This window comes from Ammospiza caudacuta, chromosome 21 (assembly GCF_027887145.1).
Source record: "Ammospiza caudacuta isolate bAmmCau1 chromosome 21, bAmmCau1.pri, whole genome shotgun sequence".
Lineage (NCBI taxonomy): Eukaryota > Metazoa > Chordata > Aves > Passeriformes > Passerellidae > Ammospiza > Ammospiza caudacuta.
The window spans coordinates 4,553,890-4,576,081 of record NC_080613.1 but is presented as its reverse complement, the minus strand read 5'-3'; the positions used below and the strand labels follow the sequence as shown (position 1 = coordinate 4,576,081).

General features: G+C 47.0%; 1 protein-coding gene across 3 annotated transcripts in view; it reads left to right on the top strand.

Moving 5' to 3' along the window:
- Window positions 1–1,439: 1,439 nt before the first annotated feature.
- PRRC2B (proline rich coiled-coil 2B) overlaps window positions 1,440–22,192 on the top strand; it is a 46,218-nt gene continuing 25,465 nt past the window's right edge. For all 3 annotated transcript variants that reach the window (XM_058818453.1, XM_058818452.1, XM_058818454.1), the window contains exons 1-9: window positions 1,440–1,626; window positions 14,469–14,636; window positions 15,534–15,711; window positions 15,874–15,976; window positions 16,914–16,986; window positions 19,672–19,815; window positions 20,412–20,653; window positions 21,001–21,122; window positions 21,566–21,708. In XM_058818453.1, the coding sequence (XP_058674436.1) occupies window positions 14,522–14,636; window positions 15,534–15,711; window positions 15,874–15,976; window positions 16,914–16,986; window positions 19,672–19,815; window positions 20,412–20,653; window positions 21,001–21,122; window positions 21,566–21,708 (1,120 nt within the window). In that variant the 5' untranslated portion in view covers window positions 1,440–1,626; window positions 14,469–14,521. The remainder of the gene's footprint in view (window positions 1,627–14,468; window positions 14,637–15,533; window positions 15,712–15,873; window positions 15,977–16,913; window positions 16,987–19,671; window positions 19,816–20,411; window positions 20,654–21,000; window positions 21,123–21,565; window positions 21,709–22,192) is intronic.

Sequence of the window (22,192 nt, the reverse complement as noted above, 5' to 3'; positions counted from 1 at the left end):
TGTCCCGTATATATAATATATGCATGTGTGTGTGTGCGCACAATTCTTCTGAACTGCTGGACAGTCCCTAAGATATAAATGCATGTGTGTACCTGCAGTCTGGCCTTCTGTCACCAAATGTCACACTAACAGACACCTGTGTGTCTGACAGGGAAGCAGATTTAGACAGAGGCTGCTCTGTCCTTGGGTGCAAGGAGACCACATCTCCAAAGCTATAAAAGATCCACTGGGCAGAGAAAGTGCAGTTTGCAGTAACTTTTACAACACTCTCTTTAGTGCCAATTTCTTGCCAGTGCTGCTGCTGCTCAGGTTGTGTTGACCTGAAGCTGAAGCAGGGACTGTGTTTGCTGGTGAGGCTGTTGGTATTTTATGGTTCTGTGGAGTGTTTTGGGAGAGGAGTGACTGCTTTGCTCTACTGCATTCATTTCCATCATCCTTGATGACAGAACAAATTAAAAGATATTTCTGGACTGAAGTCCTTCCAAGGGGCAGCTCCTCCAGGATGCCTTTGAAACCACAGGGGAACAGCAGACATCCCTCAGCGGTGTTTTCTGCTCCCTCTCAGGCTGGACAGGAATCCTCACGGGCTTGTCATCACCCCATGTCCTTGCCATTGCCCTATGGCTGTGGGGTCATAAAAATGTGTGGGAAAAATTTCCAGTATCCATTTCCAGTATCCCCTTGGAGACATCATCCCTGGCACAGGGGCCTGGGGTGGTTATAGGAATGAACCCTACAGTGACAAGCCTTGCCTCATAAGAGATGCTCCAGTCCCCCAATCCTCCTTGTTGCCCTCCTCCAGACCCACTCCAGCGGCTCGGTGTCCCTCTGAGGGGAGCTGACAGAATCACAGATTAACTGAGGTTGGAAGGGACCTCTGGAGATCAGGGCAGGGTCACCTGGAGCGTGCCCAGGTGGGTTTGGAATGTTTCCAGAGAGGGAAGCTCCATGCCCTTTCTGGGCACCTATTCCAGAGCTCCACCACCCTCAAGCTAAAGAAGTTGGGGGAAACTTTTTGTCTTCTAGTTTATGCCCATTGCTCCTTATCCTGTCACAGGGCACCACTGAAGAGAGTTTGGCACCATCCTCGGACACGCCGGGGAGATATTGACATGGATTGCTGAGATCCCCTCTCAGCCTTCCCTTCTCCAGACTGACCCGGCCCAGCTCCGCAGTGTCTCCTCACCAGAGAGCTGCTCCAGCCCCAAATCCTCTGGGTGTCCCCTCACAGGGCCCTCTCCAGCCCCAAATCCTCTGGGTGTCCCTCACAGGACCCTCTCCAGCCCCAAATCCTCTGGGTGTCCCTCACAGGACCCTCTCCAGCCGCTCCCTGTCCCCCTGAGGCAGCGCCCCCTCGGCGCCGCCCCCGCGCTGCCGGCGGCGCCCTGCAGGTGGCGCTGCGCGGCGGGGCCGGGCCGGCACGGGAGGAGGGGGAGGAGGAGGAGGCAGCGAGTGCCCGGATCGGCCGCAGCCGCCGCCGCCGCCCCGCGCAATCCGCCGCCATCCGCCGCGCCCCGCGCCCATCGTCCCTCCGCACCCGGCTCCGCAGGCACCCCCGGCTCCCCGCCACCACCACAGGTGGGTATCGGGGGCCGGCGGCGGCGGCGGCCGCGGATATTCGGGGCGGTGAGTGGGGCCGGGGGGGGAGGAGGAAGGGGAGGGAGAGGGAAGGTGGGACGAGGCAGCGCTAAAATGGAGCCGGAGCCAGCGGCTGCGGCACCCCGCGGCCTCCCGGCTCGGGCGGGTCCCCCGGGCGGGTTGGGGGGAGTCTCGCCCCGGTTTCTCGCTTCTATACCGCCGGTGTTTATTGTGCGAACCGCCCCCCTTCTCCCTGCGGGGACGGGGCCGCGGCGGGGCCTGGCCGGGCCCATCCCCGGTGGCGCTGGCGGGGCCGCCCGGGCTCGGGGCCCCTTGTCCGGGCTCCGGCCGCCGGGCCGAGCCGCCCCCGCCCCGCTGCGTTCCCCGGAGGGTGCAGCCGGGCCGGAGGGCTCCCCGCCGCAAAGGCAGGTTGTTTTTTTTCGGCGTCTGGATTGTGACACAAAGATATTTTTGTCGCGCCGTGTGTGTGTGTGTGTCTCAGCAAAACAGGGGGGGGGGTGGCATCCAGAAGGCTCGGCCGGTTTGTTATTGTGCGGGAGCTACAAAAGGGCCGCTGAGGCCGAAATGCGGCTGGGGCTGGGGGGAGCGAGGATGGAGTTTGTGCGCTGGGCGAGCTCGTTTGGTAGGTTTGGAAAGATGTTTTAGGGCTTTTTTTTTTTTTTTTTTTTTTTTTTTTTTGTTCAAGAAGGAGTTTCTAATTTTTGTGTGGGAGCAGCTGTGCTGCAAGCTGGGGAAATCCTTAATGCGGGTCCTGGGACACATGCTGAGCATCTTCTCCAGGGGGTGGTTTTAGTGTGTTGGTTGTGAATTTAGAGGGTTTTTTCTTTACAAAAACCCCCCTGATCTCTGAAGTCAGAGCTGCCGTAAGGAGCTTGAATGAGCTGGAAATTGCGGGGTTTGTTAGGAAAGTTGTTTTGTTTGGTTTCTGTCTTCTGGGTGTGCAAAGGGTGAGAAAGACATTGAGTATCTACTCATCGGATAAATATTCATTTATTGATGTTGCTGGTGTTTGGGGTATAAGGTACAGTAAACATAAACGTTTAAGGATTTAGTAGTTTTGTTTCTTTCTAGGAACAGGTATAAAGTGTAAGCACATTGCAGTGTCTGCATCATCTCCTAGCGGGGAAGGCATCCCACCCTTTCTAGCACCGAATCCAGGTTTATAATGGAAGTTTTGGTTTTGTTAAACCTTGTTTTACAGATTCACTTGACACCTCCCCTGGAATAGGCTCTTCCATGATGGATAAATAGCTGGTCCCTGTTTTGGAGAGCCCAAGTTTGGAGAATCAAGTCCTGATGAGTAGGTTTCTCAGATATGAACAGGCCAGGACATTACTTTTGTACTTGCCTTTTCCATGTTCAATGGTAGTGAAATCCCAGTGTTCCAAAAACTAGTGCTCTGAGCCAGAGACTGGGAGTAAAGTCACCTGGAAGAGGTAGGGAAGGTAAGGCCATGTTCTGAAAGTGGAATTTAAAGAGAGGATGGAAAGTGATGTTTTCAGGTGGATTTCTGACTGAAAATATGAAATACTTGCATGCATTTTTCATTCCCAGTGAAGCATTGTAAATGAGCCTAGGTTTTACCAGCAGCTCATCTGTGGTTCGTGAGATCTTTGTGGGTTCATCGTGGGTGATGCTGTTTCTTTTGGGTCTGTGGCTTAAGAAGCTTTTTCTGGTTAGCAGAATATTTTTGGGTTATAGTAAACAATCCATAATGTTTTTATTGTTAAAATTTAAAAGTTCAGATAAAAATCATACACAGAAAAATTTCAGATACTGTTTGGAGTTGCTGCTTTGTTGGTTTTGCAAGCCAGTGTAAGTACATCTGCTATTAGCTATATTTTGAGTTTGTGCTTAATTTTGAGTACAAGTTCATTACTTTTTTTTTGTTCATTAGTCTGGTATGCTTTTCTGCATGGTTGAATAAACTAGGTATCACACATTTGAGGATGCTTTCAGCAGTCTTCACTGTTGAGAAAACAAATTTTTATATTATTTGACAGTTACCTTTAAAAAAAGATAAACCACGTGTTAGCTATGGGTTTCCATAATAGTGCCTTGGTGCCTTGTTTTTTCTAAATTCGGAGATTTTTTCTTTGGTCTTACGGTGCATTTTTTGGATGCACTCTGAGCTTTTTTTCTTTTTTCTGTGTGTGCATGAGAGCTTAAAAGGGCAGCTCAGCCAGCTGGCTGAAACTGGAAGAGTGAGTAAATAGTCCATAAAGATGCTGGAAGGGATACACAGGGTTTAAAAGTATTTTTGTTTCAGTAAGTGAGTAATGTCGCTAAATATTTTGGATTAAAGTTATTTCACTTTATAGTGACATCTTAATAAAACCTTTTAATAAAGCTTTGTGTGAAGCCTGACTTCAAAGGCTGATTTATTATTGAATGTAGTGGTGGCATTAGAGGCTGTGTTTGTGTGCCTGCCTGGGTGATGGCACAGGACAGAAGTGTGGCAGTTTTTAAGAGCAAGTCAGCATAGGTTTAAATGCTGAAAATAATACTAAACCTTTTGGTTTTGGTTTTTTTGTTTTGGGTTTTTTTTTTTTTTTTTCCATGTATGATGGTAGTCTACAAAGAGATTTTGCTCTTGTGGTGTTTCCACTTAAAAATGTGTGTTTTCATGTTGGAAAACATCAAAGTTCAGGAATAAAAGCAGTACGAGCAGGAGAGACTTGGTGATACAGGTTGGTAACTTTAGGAGAGGGTTTATTCCAAGGGCTGGACCTCTCTGGTTCTCTGTTTCTTTTTACTACATTCCTCATTTATTCTGCAACTTGGCACTGAGCTGTTGTCTCAGTATCAGACTTTGCTCTTAAGCTGATCCTGCCTTGTGAAGTGGGTTTTGTTTTTCGTGTGTCACTGACTCATTCTCCTGATTGATAGATAATTTCACAGCTCCTTATCACTAATGTCTCATTTGGAGCAGAAGAAATAGAAGGATGCTTCTGTCAGGTATCAGACAATGAGGTGAGAGCACAGAGAGCAGGTAAAGGCTGGGGAGCTGCAGCTCTCCATCACAGAACAGCCTTTTCTAACTTCTGAAATTAAGTGACTTTGTTACCACCTCCGAGGGTGGGTTTTGCACACATCTGGGTTGGTTAAAGAGTTTTTCCTTCCCCCAGAAGGATAAAATGGGGCTAAAGCAGGACATTGCATTATATCCAGTGTCGCTGAAACATTTATTGGGCTCATGTTCTATTAGTAAGTTGTACTAGAATTCAGGATGTTCCCTGCCTGCACGTGTACTTCTGGTGCAAAAGTAACAGAGCAGTTGGAGCTTATGAGCTGTTTATTTCAGAGCAAAGCTGTTCAGATACTGATCTGTATAACTGTTAAATCCTGATCTGTTTTTTTATCTGGGAGCATTTGGACAATAACCGAAGTGGACTGGAGCTGCTTTAGTAGCCCTGTGTTGTTTTGTAATTGCCTGTGGCGCTGGTTGGTTGTGAAGCTGCTTGTGCTGTTTTGCTGTGGGGTGTGTGGGGACCAAAGGTGCTAAAAGGTGTATATGCAGCTTTGCAGGGGGTTATTTAACTTGCAGCCAAAATACAATGTCTGTGGTTTGATTCCAACACTTAAATTTTCAGGAGAGTGTTAATAGGCTGAGAAGGTGATAAGGGGTGGAAGTGGGGGGTGAGCTCAGCGTTCCATCTTTAGGAGACTGCAGGTATTAATTTGTGGGGGACTGGTGAAAAGTCGTACCTTGGGTGAAAAAAAAGAGATAATGACCAGGTTTGAAACGGGCAGCTGAGCCAGGCTTAAGTGTGAAGAACTACGGGAAAAATAACTGGGAAGAAAGGGAGTACTTGATAACTACCTGTAGGATCTGGTCTAGAGGCCCACTCTGTTGGACTGTAGTGTCTCAGATGTCTGCCAGGCTTCCATCAGCTGTTGGGAGCACCCTCAATAGCCTTCGGATTTCAGGTGGGTAGGAGTAAGAGGAGTAAACTACTTAAGAGGAGTAAACTACCGAGTATTTGTGCTGTTAACACCCTTACCGAAGAGGTTCGGTGGAGGAATCCTTCCCAGGTAGCTATTGAGATGTTTAGATGGGAATTGTCGTGATGGTGCTCCAAGGAGTGAATAGAGACAGATTTGAAGAGCTTGCACTGGGACTTTGCCTCCTCCAGGCACTTATTGTGTGGGAATATAGTGATTTTTTTGGAAGAGTTCTGCTGCGGGGTGAGCTCTTCAGCTCTTCCTACCTGTATGTGGGCTGGGAGGCTGCACAAAAGCCTCGAGTGATCTTGTTCAGAGTTTGGAGTGGGCTGTGAAGCAGGCAGGGGAGTAGGGACACCTTCAAGAGGTTCTCCTTCTTTGGCTACAATAATAACTCTGGTTTTATCTTTTATTGAAATATCCAAGCTTCAAGAACCGTCATTCAGAACCAGATTCATGTGATCTTGAGTGTTATTATGGTGTTAATGTTTTTCATCTGAGCTTAGTGTTGTCTCTAATGAAGCCTGTGATCCTGTTGCAGTGTAAGCAGTGTATGGGGTTGCTCATGTAGGAGGTGTTTGCAGCATTCCCCATCCCAGCATGCAAGGACCTGCTCCTCCCAGAACTTCTCTGGAGCAGGGTTTCATGCTGCTGCTGGCCCCACAGCGTCAGGCAGGCCGTGTGATTCAGAGGGTGCTTTTCAGCCCCACAAAGTGAGGGATGAAGGCTCTATTTCTTGCTCTGCCACTTAGCAGAGCTGCAGAGTTCTGCCGTGTCGTTTTCCTATCTGGAAAATAGAAGTGATGACGCTTACACACCTTGTCAGTTATGCACTGCAAATATCTATGTAAATGAAAGCATCTGTGAAACGTTTTCACTTCCTGTCTGGCTCGGAGTAGTCCAGATGTCCTGGGCAGAGTCCGAGTTGCTCAGTTCTCCGGGAAACCTAAAGAAGCTTCTTTCTTAAGAGTACTGAATCACAACACACATAAGGTGCTTTCTTACCACTTTGTACCTGTGTCCCTTTCCCATCACGTTTCTCCTGACATCCTTGGCACTCATTTGTGGTGCTAATGGCTCCCATGAATAGGCTTCCTGTAAGGAGAATTGCTCTGCAATGCTGCATTGCCTTAGTGCAGTTCAGACTGGGGGACCTGGAGGAAGACTTCCTTGGAAGCTTCAGCCTCTGCAGTGTTTATGATCTGCAGGCTTGTCCGGGCTGCTTGTCATCTTATTAATGGCTTGAACCAGCTGCCTCAGTCTTGATGGCTGTGGAAATTGGGAGAAATCTGATAGAGAAAAAGCTGTTCAGCTCTTGCCAGGGCAGCTTTGTACCCTGCAGCATGTACCTGCCAGGGGAGCTCCCAGCAGAGCCTTGGGAGGAGCAGGGCTGGAGGGATGTGCTCAGCTGGGGTGTAAAGGAACCTCTCCCTTGCTGGTGCAGTGAGGGTTTGTTTGCTGCCTGCTGATCAACAGCATTGGGTTTTTTCTCTTCATAAAGAAAACCTTCTGTGCATAACCTGAGCTGAGGCCCTGAAGTCAGCAGACAACCTGAGAGTGGAGAGGTGTTGCCAGAGTCCAGGTTTTGTTGTGAGGCTCATCAGGCACAGGGTAAACATCCACATCCCCATACCAGTGTGATCCTTCCTGAGACTGCAGAGAAAACAGAGCAGCTTACTCAACAGCTGATGGCATTTGTGTGGAAAGAGCTGTTTCTGTTCCTGAAAAAAGGACTGTTAACCCAAAGGACTGCCAGCTTTGCTCTGATTTCATCTCTTGGAGCTGTGACATCTCTGCTTTGCTCTCTGCTTAGTGGCAATTTATGTTCAAATTTATGTTCACTGCTGAGAGATGCAGTCAGTTGCTGAGCTTGGGACCCGGTGAAGGAATTGTGAAATGCTTAAAGAGAAGGATTCTCCAGTGGCCAGTGGTGGCCTTGGATGGGTTGTGCTCTGCAAGATAAGCTGCTTGCAGCACAGGTATTTCATGTGTGCTGCTCTTGCTGTGTCTCACCTGGTTATATGGGTATCGGGGCTGTGATGACTTTTAAAGGTCTGTGTAGGCAGAAGTATCAGGACTCAGGGCCTTTCACAACCTTTACATGTAGTGGTATTTATTTTTAGTGAGGGAAGAGTCTTTGCTTCCACCTATCAGACCTAAGGTGTTGTGCAGTGCCTGAGAACAGTTTGTGCTTGTGTGGGTGCGTCCTGCCCTCGTGGGCTCCTCGGGAGCAGTGGGCAGGACTGGGTGCACTTTCTGTGCCAATGGACAGCCTTTTCCACTGGAAGGGAGTGTTCTGGACATGGCAGGTGCTGCTGCACTGCATTTCCTTCTTGTTTGACATTTTCTCTGGGGTTTGGGTGGCTGAAGCAGGCACCTGAGTTGTGGGACTTCTTCCTGTCTACAGTCTTAGTTGAGTAAACTGTTCTCTGACTTGGACTGATAGTGCCAGTCCTGTTACCCATCAGGAGATCCCCACCAGCTACTCACAGTCGGTTATTGTTGCTCAGATACCTAAATGCCCAATTTACCTTACAGTTCAGCTGAATGTTGCCAGGAGCTTTCTGAACAAGTTTTGCCAACAGAGCATTATGCCAGGTATTTCCTTTGTATTTGGATTAAAATGCTTGCTCCTCATCAGGCTCCCTGTTTGGTGTTGAGGGAGCAGGATGTGTCTGTGTGTTCCCCCTGGACACTGAGAGCTCAGCAGGGCAGGGTGGAAGGCAGAATCTATGTTGGAGGCTGAGGGTTGTGTGTTTCAACTCTGCTCCTTGGTTGTAGGGGAGGCAGAGTGAAAGTAAAGCTCTGAAGGGTACAGGTTTGCACTTGGATGTGAGCCTTGTTGGGCAGGCAGCTTGTGCAGATCACGAGGTTGCTTCCCTTTTCTCTTGTACCAGAGGTTGGGATCTGGGTCTGTTGAAGCCACAGGTGATCCTTGTTGAACTGAGCTGTTTGTCCTCCCTGGGTTTTGCCTCTGAAATATGTAACAGCAAAGAAATAACTTTTACTTTTTAACTTCAATTTGTGCTGAGCTTTGTCTCCTTTAACATCTTCTGGGCCTGGATGTGAGAGTAAGGAGTGTAATGTTGGTAGCTGGTGCCTCCAGGTTGTTCCACATGAGACACCTTCCTGCTTCAGGATATGAAAGCCCTGCAGCACTTCCTCTTGGGTTGGAGATGGGGTTATACCTTCCTGACAAGCTGGCACCAGTGGGTCAGTTCCTTCTCTGCAGCATGGTGGGGCAGATGGGTGAAACTGGCTGTTTCTTTGGTGGGCAGACACTTCTTTCAAGGGAAGAATTACCTGCACACCTTGGGTTTTCTGTTGTTTGAAAAAGAGGGGGAGTTTCATGAGCACAGGATGTCCTAAGTACTTTCTGTGGGCTGTGCACCAGCCTTCTGACTGGGTTTTTTTTGCTCTGTGCCATAGTCTTGCATACTCAGGATGAACTATTTCTTTGTCTGCATCCTCAATTACTGGAGGTCAGGGCTCCTTTCCAGGGTGTGGTATTGTCTGTCCAGCCTGCACAGAAAGGAGCACAGAACTCATTAATGTTTTTGTGTAAATACAATTGAGCTATTCTGCAGACTCCAGTCTTCTTTATCTGTTTTACAGTAAGTTACAATTCCAGCCTCTCTGGCTGCCCTTACCTTGCCTGCCTTCCCAGCACTGGAAAAGCTGTTTAGCAGAGAGGTGAAGCTTCTGTATTTTAAGGCCAAACCTGCCATTGCAAAGACCTGTTTTCTCTAGAGTGTGCAGTGAGTCACTGACAGGAGTTGTGATTCCCAACCTGTTGGTACATTCAGAAGAGGGGGCAGCAGGTGAGCTTGGTGAAGGCAAAACTGAGAAAATTAGGTCAGGTCATCAGACAGGACATGCCCTTTCTGTCTGCCTTCCCTTTTGTCAGGTTTTACCACTGTCTGTAGAGCTCCACAGTGTGGAGTTAGGAGAGATCTACTGTCCAGAACTATGCTCTTCATAGTCCTGCTCCATGTTTCAAATCCTGGGAGGCTTGGCTTTGAGGTCTGAGAATGGGGCTGGACAGCAGGCAAGTGCTCTGGCAGACAGCTTCCAGCAGTGTTGCTTGGCTAGCAGCAGAACCTCTGCAACAAATCATGGCACATACTATCCTGGTCTCATTCTTTGAGCCAAGGTTTGTGGGAGATGGATAGAAGCTGGAATTGTGCAGGATTAAAAGAACTGGTATCACCAAATATGACTTGAGCTAAGCAAGGAGGGTCTCTGTTGTGAATCAGGAGCTCAGTGATGGAGGTTTGTTATCTCTTCTCTGCACTGCAGGCTCCTGACTTGCTTCTCCCTGTCTGGCAGGATTTGGTGCAGTTTTCTGGCACTGTGTTTGGTGTTACACCCAGATCTTGGCAGGGCCTTTCAGGTGTACCAGCAAATCTTGGCATCTCCCTCTGGAAGTGATGCAGTAGAATGAGAGCAAGAGGGTTTTTTGTGCCTCATGCTACAGCCTCTGCCTGCTGCACAGCTCTCCTGCATTGATCCCATTGACTTTGTACTTGGATGCTGATATTCTCCTGTTGCTCCCTGCCTTACTAAGCAATCTCTGCTGGGAGCTGAGTGCTCATCTGGTCCCTGTCTTGCTAGGCTCTTGATCCCTGCATGGCCCAAGCAGGGCTTTAGCAGGATATAAGTGCTTCTGACAGCAAGTCCTGGGCAGGTGATGACAGTGTCTCACCAGAGCCCTCCCAGGGGCAGCCAGTGGTGTCTTTCATTGCTGAGGCAGGTGCTGAGTGTTTCACAAATAGGTGGTTCTTGGTGGGACGTGTTCCAGAGGTAGTGGTATCTCTGTGTTGACAGCTGAATGTCCAGCTATGGAAGTACAAGTAAAATTGACCTCTCTGTGTATTTAAAGAAGAGTGAACATCATTAATCTCCTGTAAAACTATACTGGGTTTTTTAGAAGGTTTCACATTGCTGGTAACTTTAGGAACCACAATGTATTTCAGTTTAACCTAACTCCAGACACTTTTTTATTCTGAAAGTACTGTTTAGCTTTTCCAACCTGTGAGTTCTGAACAATTTGTATAAAATTGCATCAGAAATTATTCTGCTTGTGAAGAAAAACATTTTCCCTATTAATCTCATTCTGTTGTTTTTTGTGTTGCTGTGAAGTGAGCAAGGAGTGAGGATCTGCAGTAGTCAGGACTGTGCTCAGTGTAGAGCTCAGTGGTGTGTGAGTAGCTGCAATGATTCCTTCTAGTATGTGTGTTACCTTTCATAAATCTGTTTGCCCTGCTCAGCTAAGGCTGGCTGACTTCCAGATACTCAAGCTCCATTGAAGTCTTGTGAATAAAACACCAGCAGCCCAGCCTCCTGCATACATAGATTTGCAAAGAGCTTTGCAGACAATCCTGTTTGTCAGGAGTCCCTGTGTTTGGCTGTGTTTTCAGCTCAGGGGTTTCCAGTTCTTACCAGTGCCAGTAACTTCAGGTTTTCACATTTTTTTGCAGGACAGGCTGTAGCTCCAAGACTTGCATGCTTGTAAGTCTAATGTCTTAAAGACATTAAAATGTCATTGTTGCTTTCTGGGTTAGAATTTCCCCCTTTAAAAGGCAGTTAGACATGGTCAATACCCAAAAATTGGATCCAGGGTAGTGTGATGTGGACATGACTATGCCTGGGCACTGGAGCTCTCTGCCCAAGTGCTTCAGTGCAGTTGTTTGTATCCTGGGATCTCGAAGGGAACTGGTCATGCTGCAGTATTTTATGATTGCTCAGACACTGTTTTGCTGATGCTGTCCCTGGCTGTAGTAGGAAAATGAGAAGAGCTACTCTCCATGCTGAAACTGATAGCAAGCCTTCCCCCACAGACCTCTATAAACCCAGAGAGAAACCTTGCAGAAATGCTGGTGATTGATTTTTTATGATTTCTCTGTAACGGGATATTGCTTTCTTCAGGGTCAGCTGTTGGGCACGGGAACCCTGAGCACAGGTCAGAGGCTCTGCCAAGGCTGTCAGTTTTCACTTGTCAGCATCAGCATGAGCCTTCTAGTTCCAGCTCTGCTAATAATGAGCATGCAGGCTGGCAGTTCAGTTCTAAATGAACCACGATTTTTATCAGAAATGGCTTTGCTCTTCAAGACTGGAAGGTCCTTATGATCCCTACCTGGATTCCCTGTTTAACTGTTTGATGGGAAGATAGTGCAGTGTTGTGCCGGCCTTGGAAGCTCTGTGGCCTCTTTGAAGTGCTGTGGGTGAGCTGGGTGCTGAGTGATCTCCCTGGCTGGTAACACCCTTGGAGTGGCTGGGATCTGCAGGAGGGACAGGCAGCAAGGTCCTGCCAGTCCAGCAGCTCTGACCCAGCTCAGTGCTGCTGCAGCCTCTGCACAGTGACTGTGGAAATTGCTTCACCTCTCCATGGTCTCCTTTTCCCTTTGGAGCACACACATAACACATGAGCAAAGCTGTGTTTCACATCTTCAGAGCATTGAAGGAGTTGAAAGTAAATTTCATTTATCCAGACAGCAGTTTTGTCTGTCCCAGGAAGTTTGACAAGGGGCTTTATCCCACATGTCCTCAGCTCCTCTGCTGTGCAGTGGTTGTTTATTCTTCCTGAATCCTTTTAATGATAGGAGATGTAATCAAGAGGCAGCTGAGACCTGCTTACATAACTGTTGTCAGGGTTTCTCTTTGGCAGCATTGCCCTGTGTGCTGTTTGCACACTGACTTTCAGGAACTCATGGCTTTTCTGTTAACCAGATAACTCCTCAATCTGATCTGAGTAGGTGGTTTGTTGCTGTTGGGTTATTTTTAAACACCTTCTAATTTTGTTTGGTTTGAGCTTTCTAAACTTCAGAGTAGATTTTACTGCTTTTATTGTGAGGTTGGTACAGGGTTGACATGGTGTGGATAGGCTGTGAGCCAGGCTCAATATACCTGTAAAAGCAGGTGGTTGTGCTCTTGCCAGCACAGCACCCTCTGCTCTTTGTTCTGCTCTGGGGCTCCCCACAGCTCTGCCCCTTCAAAAAGCTCATTGTTCTCAGTCCAACTTGTGCTTTCCTGCCAAGTGTATGCTAATCAGTGTGTTTTCTCCCTCTCTCTTATGTCTGTCCTACTAATAAAATACAGTGCAAATGGGCAAGTGAGGGAGGAGCTCTTGTTTTCTTTGGCACATAGTGGCCATCTGAGCAAAGATGAACCAGACTGGAGCCAAAGATCTGTTTGCTGCTCTGCAGGAAGAGGTGCCTCAAGGCTGCCAGACAGCCCGGTTGCCCCCACAAAGCCTTCGTGCTGCAGCCCCGTGTGATGGTCCAGAAATGATGTGAGGGGCTTCTCAGGGTGTTTTTCCTGAGCATCCTGTGTATCCACTTTTCTTTCTCTCTCCCTGAGCACCTAGCACAGTCCATGGCTTCTTGCTCCTGATAGCCATGGTTAAATCCTGCAGTGCAAGAACAAATGCTGTGTAGTGCCAGGCTTATTGGTCAGACACCTGCCCCAGCAGCAGCTTTGGATGGGCTTTACTGGGCCAGTTACAGTTGGCACTGAATTCCCAGTCTGGCTCTGTCCAGCATGTTCACAGTCTGTGCTTTAATTTGTACATAATGTGTGATGGACTAATCCTCTTACCTGCAAATCGTGTTTGATAAGGCATTGCTGCTGGGAGTTGTAGCCTTTGGTCAGTTACAGTTTCTTTCAGAAAGAGTGATTGCTGTCTCTGTTGGAAAAGGCTTTCAGCTGGGTGAGTTTCAGAAAGTGTGAGGTGTGGGAAGATCAGAGTTATGTGTATGTGTGTATATATACACACACACATGTATATAGTGTTTTGTTACTCCCAACATAGAGTTGAAACCCTAGAATGGTTTCATTTTACCCTAACAGATGGTGAAATGAAACTGCCAGCAGTTTTGGGCTTGAAGTAGAGGCTTTAAAACAAAAAATCTGGAAATCTAAATTATGTGAGAAAAGGTTAGATGAAGCTCCTAGATTTGAAAGAATTTAGAACAGAATGATGCTTTAAAAAAATGTAAGATAGGTCCATTGAAAGTAAGCAAAGTGTCTTTTCCGACATCAACTTTTGATGTACAGTGTAAGCACTACATGTTTCAACTTTATCCCAGGCTCTGAGAGCCAAAAAGTCAAACTAAGGAGACTGCCTGCATGATGGGTGTTACTCACAGCATGTTATGCCAGCAAAGATCAGATTGAAATATTAACAAACCACATCCATTACAGAAAGTACATTTCAAGCTAAAAATTATGTTCAAGATGCTAGCAACAGAGGAATATAATTTTTTGGTAATGTGTTTGGAGAATTCATAGTAGAACAGCTGAACTCACAGGCTCAAGAACCTGAATCTGGTACAGTTGAGCAGGTTTTTTCTGACTCCATAACTCTCTTTCATGGCCAGCTGATGAGAAAAGGGGATTTGGAGAAATAGTCTGTTGTCTTCCATTGATGCTGTCAAAGTATCAATTGCTGGTATAACTGTGGCCAGTGTGGAACCATAATCTAAACGCTACAAACCCAGTGCTTCAGGGGAAATGCAATGATAAATTCTAGTGTGGTATAAGATACAAAGATACAGTGCTTTTCTGGCATTTATGTTTAGGAGTCCTTGTGTTAGCTGTTTATTGTCGGCCTTACTCTTTTAAAGCAAGGACTAGTTGATCTCCTCCTCTCTTGTGTTCTCATACTTAAAGAATCTCACTTCTTTCAGCACTAGAGTGGCAGAAAAAAGATGCCATGAGAGGTGTATTCCTGCAGTTCTTTTCATTCAATTTGTGAATCTTGAAGCCCAAAAGCTTCTTGTGACTAAAGAGGAGGGAATTAAAACTTGTATCTTGGTGTGTGTGCTCACTTGTATGTTTAGTTCTTGCTGTTGTGTGTATGTTCTATGTTTTGCATGACTGAACAATGCATTTGATGGGATTTTCCTGTTCTCTTCCATTCAAAGGCAGATCGGGAGCGGCGCAGAGCAATTTCCTTACTAGATGACATTTCATCGCAATGTCCGATCGTTTGGGGCAAATAACCAAGGGAAAGGATGGGAAAAGCAAGTACTCGACTCTCAGCCTGTTTGATAAGTATAAAGGAAAGTCAATAGAAGCTATCAGAACTACAGGTAAGAAACAGAAAGCTCCTTTTGATGTTTTCCAACAGTGTTGTTGCAGAGCTTGTTCAGGGTTTTGACCCTGTGGGACACAGCTGGGTTGCACTGTTGGTGTCAAAGCCTGTGTTTCATTAAGATCCAGAGGAAAATCTCCATTTCTCTTTTATTGTGGAGATATAGAGGAATTACACAGGACAGATGGGGACTCTTGGCCCTTTCATTTAGCCTGCTGCAGAGTGGGCAGGTAGCAAACTTGAGTGGGGGCTTTACCGGGGCCTTAGGCTGCACCAGGGCAGGACATCTGGACTGACTGAAGTGCCTTAAGCTGGTCAGACCTTGTGTAAGATTAAAGTCAAGGGCTGAGGCCACTGAGAAAGAACCTGAGTTGGTTTTGCAGTGGAAATATGACCAAAAGTAGGTAGTGGGTTCAAAAAAATGACCTTACCTGAACTGGCTCTGGATTTGATGTGAGAATAGAAAACAAAAAATAAAATACTTTCTTAATAAATGTGGTCTGGTGTATAGAGCTGGAAAATGGAGACCTCAGGATTCCTGGGTTAGGTGACCTGTTTGTCTGCTAAAAGCTGGACTTGGGTGGCCATTGCCCCAAGCTGTAAAAAGGTGGTGCTGCTTCTCCTTGGTGAAATGAAAGAGCTACCTGTGTAAATCCTCCTGAAGGGCTCTGTGAGCACTTTGTTGGGGAGAATGATTTCTCTCCCTCCCACTGTAGGAGCTGTTTGCCAGCTGCTGCAACAGAAGGCTGCATCTGTGGTCCTGTGGGAAACAACCTGTGTGTTGACATAGCAGCAGCACTTCTGCTGGGGCTGTGCCCAGCCACAGCTTCCTAATTAAGGTTACTTATCTAGCAGGATACAGCCCTCTGACCTGCTGCTGTTCCTTTCTCACCAGTTATTCCTAGACATGGCTTACAGAGTCTTGGGAAAGTTGCTGCTGCCCGGCGCATGCCACCTCCTGCAAATTTGCCTAGCTTGAAGTCTGAGAACAAAGGAAACGACCCCAACATCATTATAGTACCCAAGGACGGTACAGGATGGGCAAACAAGCAGGATCAGCCAGACCAAAAGAGGTGGGTAGAGTGAATCTTTGAGTTTTGGCAGGCAGCAGTGGTTGTGCACTGCTGTGCTTGGTGTCAGACCTTACAGGGATCAGCTCTCTGTTGTCTGTGCCAGTGTGGAGTTGTTTTCCTGCCTTCCCCCCCTCTGGTCTCACCTCTGCTGTCTGTGCTCAGTTCCAGTGCGACGGCTGCACAGCTGCAGGAGTCGCTGCCGCAGCAGGGTTTGCAGAAATCTGTCTCCAATTTACAGAAACCGACACAGTCAATCAGTCAGGAGGTAGGTGCCAGCAGTCTCTGACTGCCACCCTGCTTCCCCTGTCCCCAGGCAGCTTGAGGACTTTAATTGCCTGTGTTGCCTTGCTTTTAAGAAAAAGCTCCTCTATAATCAGTTATTGTGGAAGTGACTCTCTTGAGTTCAAGCTGCTGTGCACCAGCAGCGTTGTGCTGCAGTTACAGAAGTAAAATGCACAGAACTGTATTTCTCAAATGTGTGCAGTAAATCTAGTTGCAGTGTAGGGAAAAAATGGCTGGAATGTGGGATGGCTGGTTAGCACTTCTAAACTATTCTAGTTTGATTGTAATTCAAACATTGCTTGGTGACAACAGATGCAGCTCTTGCTCCCAGCCTGTTGAGATTTGATGGGGAGAGAACTGGTCATGTGGGAGAAGTAGCCAGTGTTAGGACCTGAAAAAAGCTACTGGCAAGTAAGAAGGTGCCCCAGAGAGTGCAAGGACCTGACCCCCAGTGTGTTGTAGATTCACACTTCTGGTTTAAAGAAAAATTCCCAGCCCTTGAGCTTCAGGGAAATCGGGACAGAAGTTATGTTTTGAAGAGGAGAAGAGTGGTTAATGCATCAGAAAGTAGGGTAGCCTTCAAGCTGAGTTGTGGCATGGAACAAATCTGGAAGATTGAGAACATTTAGGACAATGCAGCAAAATAAAAGGAAAGCTTAATGGGAGTACAAGTTGAGGAAATAGTTGGTGAAAATGGGCAGAGGAGACATTAGGGCAGAGCAGAGGATTTTTACTGTAGCATTGTAGTACACTGGAGTGGGGAACAGCTGACTGCAGTCCCAGCTTGAAGCTGTGGAGACCTGTGGTATCTTTGTGATCTGAGGCCTGAACCATAGCAGGTGCCAGCCAGGAAACGAGAAACAGTCATGAATCTAAACTGATCCATGTTGGGGTTTCTTTTTGCTTTGTTTTGTTTTCAGAGTACAAATTCAGTGCCAGGTGGACCAAAGTCATGGGCACAGCTGAATGGAAAGCCAGCAGGACAAGAAGGTGGTGAGTATGATGAGAGAGCTGGTATGTGCCTGCTTTTCCCAGACAGGCATGAGATGGGATGGGCTCCATTTCTTTCTGTCAGCCTGGTGCAGAATGGGAGTGAGGACTTATGAGTCCTGTTTCCAGTCTGTGTGCTGTGTTGGCTGGAATGATGCAGCTGAGTCAGTTCAGAGCTGCCTGTGCAAGAGATGACTTGAGCAGAATGTGTCTCATGGCCACATTGAACCCCCGAGCAAGTCATGCTCTTGGGGATGCAGCAGGGAGATCTGGGAGGGGAAGCTTCTGAAGGAGAAAGGGAACATTTACCCCCATCATGAGCATCTTCAGTCAGCCCAGAGCAGTGTGTAACAAAGGTGCAGTAATCACTGTGAAATAGGGGAGGGATTCGTTTAGAAGAGAAGAAGAAAGGGACATTGGAGAGGGGAAATGTAGGTATCTCCATGGGCAGTAGCAGGAGGATCATCACCTAACTGGGTAGTCAGGAGTGAGGCTGGAATGTTCTTGTACAGGATCTGTGATCCAAGGGAGCTGCAGTGGGTGGAAGTGGCAGTGGAGCTGCTGCAGGGTGCACTCGCCTACACATTGGCTGAGGCCTTGCTGTTAAAGTGTCCCTCAGTAACTGTGCTGCTAATGGCTTCTGCCTGACTGAGAATCCTGAAGCAATGTTAACATGAATTGGGAGTTTAGTTGTGTTCAGATGCATCCATTTCCACACAGGAGGTGGCTTCCAGCTGCACTGAGTAGTGCCATTAAAACCATTGTGAGAATAACAGCTCAGTTCCACTGTTATAATGGGAACAGACCTGAAACCATTCACTTGTCAAGTGAAATTGCAGAGATATTTGAAAGAACAGACAGCTGCTGATTGTACAAACAGAGGGGACAAATTTATCCTAAATTAAATGAGGCCCTTAATGAGAGGGTATTTCTCAAAGGCTAAATGTTAAAGCAGAGATTTGTGCTTACCTGAGGCTGGTAGCCAGTGCAAAGACTGTCTTGTTTATTAATTGGTACTTTTTGACTCTTTCTGTGTAGACCTCCTGTGCAGTCATTTTGAAATCTGATCATCTAACAATGTTCGTAAAGAATTTTTTGAAAACTCATTTTAGATCACACTTAACAATGTAGAGCTCTCAACCCAAGAAAACAGTTGCTTATATGGCTAAGAACAGCTTAATTAGAAGGTAATTGAATCACAGAAGAATTAGAAATCTGTCTGAAAGGATTTTTTAGGCCTTCCCATGCTGGCACCTCTTCTCTAGTGCCACTGAACAATTGCTTTTCCTTCTTAGCTAATTCAGGTATTACAAAGAGGAGAATCTCTTGCTTTTTGCTCTTTTTGTCTTAGAGCTGTAAAATCTCTTTTGGAGGGTGTATCCTGAAGAAAAGTGGCCTAATAAATTAATTATGGACTTGTCCATGCCTATGTCTTTGTATAAAGAGCATTTGGAGAAATAAAAGGGGAACCAAACTTTTTTCAGTGTGGTGCTGCTTAGGATTAGAGTACAAATTCCTAATGGCTGCACATAAATAGTCCTTAAATGGTGCAGCCTTACCTGGGGGTAGATGTCTCCCCTGAAGGACACATACCTGTGCCATTCTAGTTCAGTAAAAATCAAAACTCTTCAGCAAGTCTTAGCTACATTGCAATAAATTAGGCAATGTCCTTCTCAAATATTTTCATCTGTCTAAAATTCAAAGTGTTTTGTACAGCTGTTGCAGAGTCTTTCCTGGAAATTCCACATGGGAGGCCTTGTGCAGTGTGCAAGTTCCAGAAAACTGGAAAAAATGAAAATTACTTAAGCCAGTCTGTCTTGATTCTTCAGGGCAAGGAAGGAGAAAGATAGATGAGACTCTTGCAAGTCTTCAGTACTCATGGCTGATACTTCTAATATAATTCTGAAATGCCCTTTTTAAGAGAGCTTTTTAGCCAAGTAACACTAAGAAGCAGTTCTCAAAAAAGCAATTCTTTTAATGTGTAATAGTACAATAATGCTTGTAATTTCCTTTTATTCAGTGTTATCTTGCCAACAGATTTAGGAGAATTGCTGTGTTTCGTGTTCCAGTCACTGGCAGATCTTTAGAATTGACAGAGCTGTTGTTCTGGAGTGACAGATGACTCAGCAAGACAATTTGCCAGTGACTAGAAATGAACCTGACCCGATCTGGCCAGTGATCTGCATCTTGAAAATGTTGCAGCAGGGAGGAGAGCACAGAACATCTGCCCTTACCCTGTGGTGTTTCACTGATCAACAGAAATTCTAACAATAGACTTCCCTGGCAGAGTGAGGTCTGAGCAAAAAGAGTCTGAATAGAGATGTCAAATACCTGATAGCAGGGTATCATTTATGAGCAGTCTTGGAGAATTTGTATCTCTGCCTCTGTCTGAATTCTGTACTTCCCAAAAATAATTGGAAGCTGAGAAAGTTCACTGACTTTGTTGAATGTGAGAATTTAAATGAAGATCCTGAGTGTGGGAGTGCTGGGTGAGGACGTGTGTTGTCGTGTTGGTGACAGTGGCTGAGAGTGTTGGGGATGTGAAGTGAGGTGCTGGTACCGTAGTAATTTGGGTTTAAATGTGCCAGAGGCCCAGATTCCCAGCAAACAAATTTCCAGGCTGATCCCGTCAGGGAGTTGAAGCAGTGGGAAGATCTTCTCTGAGTGCCACACTTGTTTGTCTGACAGGTTCAAGGGCCTCAAGCCGACTGTTATCCTTCTCTCCCGAGGAATTTCCGACGCTGAAAGCAGCTGGCGAGCAGGACAAGGTTGGCAAAGAAAAGGGCGCCTTAGATCCGTCGTATGGGCCAGGACCAAGCCTCCGCCCCCAGAGTGAGTGAAGGATTCTGTCTGTCTGTCTGTCTGCCCAGTAACCCCACTGACCCTGTTTTGTACCAAGAACTTCATCCTTACATTTCCTTTTATCTTTTTATGACCTTATAAGTGTCAGGCTACTTAGTTTGGCATGTGGTCCTGATGTTCTGTGGTCCAGACAGCCAAGTGTGGACTGTCATCTACTGCACTGTTAAATAAAAATTGCTCTGTGATATTACAAGCAGGCCCCTTCCTGGGCTGGGGGAGCCACAGTGAAATCAGTGTGTGGTGTAATGTGGCTTCTCTTGCACTGTTTTTGCATCTAATTGGCCTTAATTCTGCAGGGTAAGGACTGTGGAGATGGGGAACACTGATAGGAGTTCAGGTTTATTGGCAAATAAGGACACCACTGGTGCAGCAATTACTTAGTAACAGTTGAAGCTGCTCCTCTCTTAAGAAAATAAACACAGTTGGAAATTCTTCTTGATTCTTGATATTTTTCTACAACCTTGGGGTAATTAGGTCTTGACCAGAGTACTTGAGCTTTCGAGACTTTCTGGCAGAGTGGCTGCCTGCATTTACAAACATTAACATAATAATTACCTCTTTTCCAGATGTCACCAGTTGGAGGGAGGGCGGTGGGAGGAACATCACCTCTGCCACATCTCTGACCGCCTCCCCTGCTGAGCTGGGCAGCAAAACCCCCAGCTCTGGAGACGGGGCCCCCTCCTCAGCCAGCGCCAGCGATGCCAAGGAGCCGTCTCTCCGCCCAGCTCAGCCCCTCCGCAAAGGGGCCTCGCAGTTCATGGGAAATGTCTACCAGCCACCCACCTACCATGACATGCTGCCTGCTTTTGTGAGTCACCCGTTTTCCACACTGTTGTGATCCCCTTCATTCTTAAGATAAGGGGGAATTGAAGGCAGCTGGGATGTGTTTTCTGGGCTTTTAGTTGGCTGCCAGGGCTTGCTCAGGGATCCTTCTCTTGGCATGTTTTTAGTTTGTGTAGCACAGCCTTGCTCAGCCTAAAGAGAAGTCCAGTTGTCCCTTTCCTTCTGGAGCTGGAGAGGGAGCCAGCCAGATGTGAAATGTTTGTTTCCCTTTTGTGTGGGGTGCAGCTACCTTGCACATGTTGTCACCTAATCTGGGTAAACCTTCCTGTGGCAAGGATTAAAACCAGGCTGTTCTGCTTTGCCTCATTCCAGATGTGTCCACAACAGCCATCTGAGAGCCCTGCACCGCTGGAGCGAGGGTCTTTCCCCGTTCCTCAGCTTCGGCTTGAGCCCCGGGTACCTTTCAGACAATTCCAGATGAATGACCAGGATGGGTAAGGCTGCCATCACTTTCCCACTTGAGAGGCAGGTTCAGGGTGTGACATGAACCTTAAACCAGGCAAGAATTTGGGCCAAGGATGCAGTTGCATGTGTGAAGCTGCAGGCACCAAAGGGGAACCCTGTTTTTTACCCAAAGCAGGAGTGCTTTTCTCCAACTAGAACAGCAAGACTGTGAACATTGTGTGTCTGAAGAGCAGGCAGACATGGGAATTGGGGTGTGATCCTAGACTGGAGGGGTGGAGCTCTGATCTGTAAGTTCTAGGTACCAGGTAGACAAGGGGAAGAAATCGCTGGACAGGGAGAGAAACTGTATATATGTGTATATAAGTGTATATAAGTGCATAGTAGAAAAGGAGAGATTTGGTGTTACAAACTCAGCTCTGCATTCTTTGATGTTCTTTTTGCTGTTTGTGACCAGTTCTGTGTTTCCCTACAGAAAAGAGAACAGGCCCAGCCTGTCCCGCCCAATGCGCCCAGTTCGGCAGCAGCTGGAGCGAGTGCCCCGGCCCACCATCATCAATGCAGAGAACCTGAAGGGGCTGGATGAGTTGGACAATGATGCAGATGATGGATGGGCAGGTAAAGTGCCTTCATGCTCTGGCTTTTTGTAGTTGTGAAATTGGTGTAAATGATGACACAATGGATCCTTCTGATCCTTCCATCATATTGTGCTCAAGGAACTGGATCTGAAGACTCCTGAATTCTGAAAACACCAAGCACAGCAGGAGGGATGGGACTGTGGGTGCTGGGAAGGAAAATTAGTCTTGCCTTTTCAGTCATGGCATTTGATATCCAATTGCACACAGTCTGGCTTGGCAACCGCCCTCTCATGTGCAGCCCCCACTCCCAGGCTGTTTGCTGCTCCTCCTCTGGGACCAGTCCAGCTGTTCACTAGTGTGTGTCCACACTGCTCATGTAATTTCTTGCCTGATCTAGCTGGAGTTGTCCCTGCTCATTGAGGGAGGTTGGTAAATGACATTAAAAGTCCCTTCCAACCCAAACTATTCTGTGATTTCCAGGACCAGTGCTGGACATTTGGCTTTGTGAGTAGTTCATGCCAAGC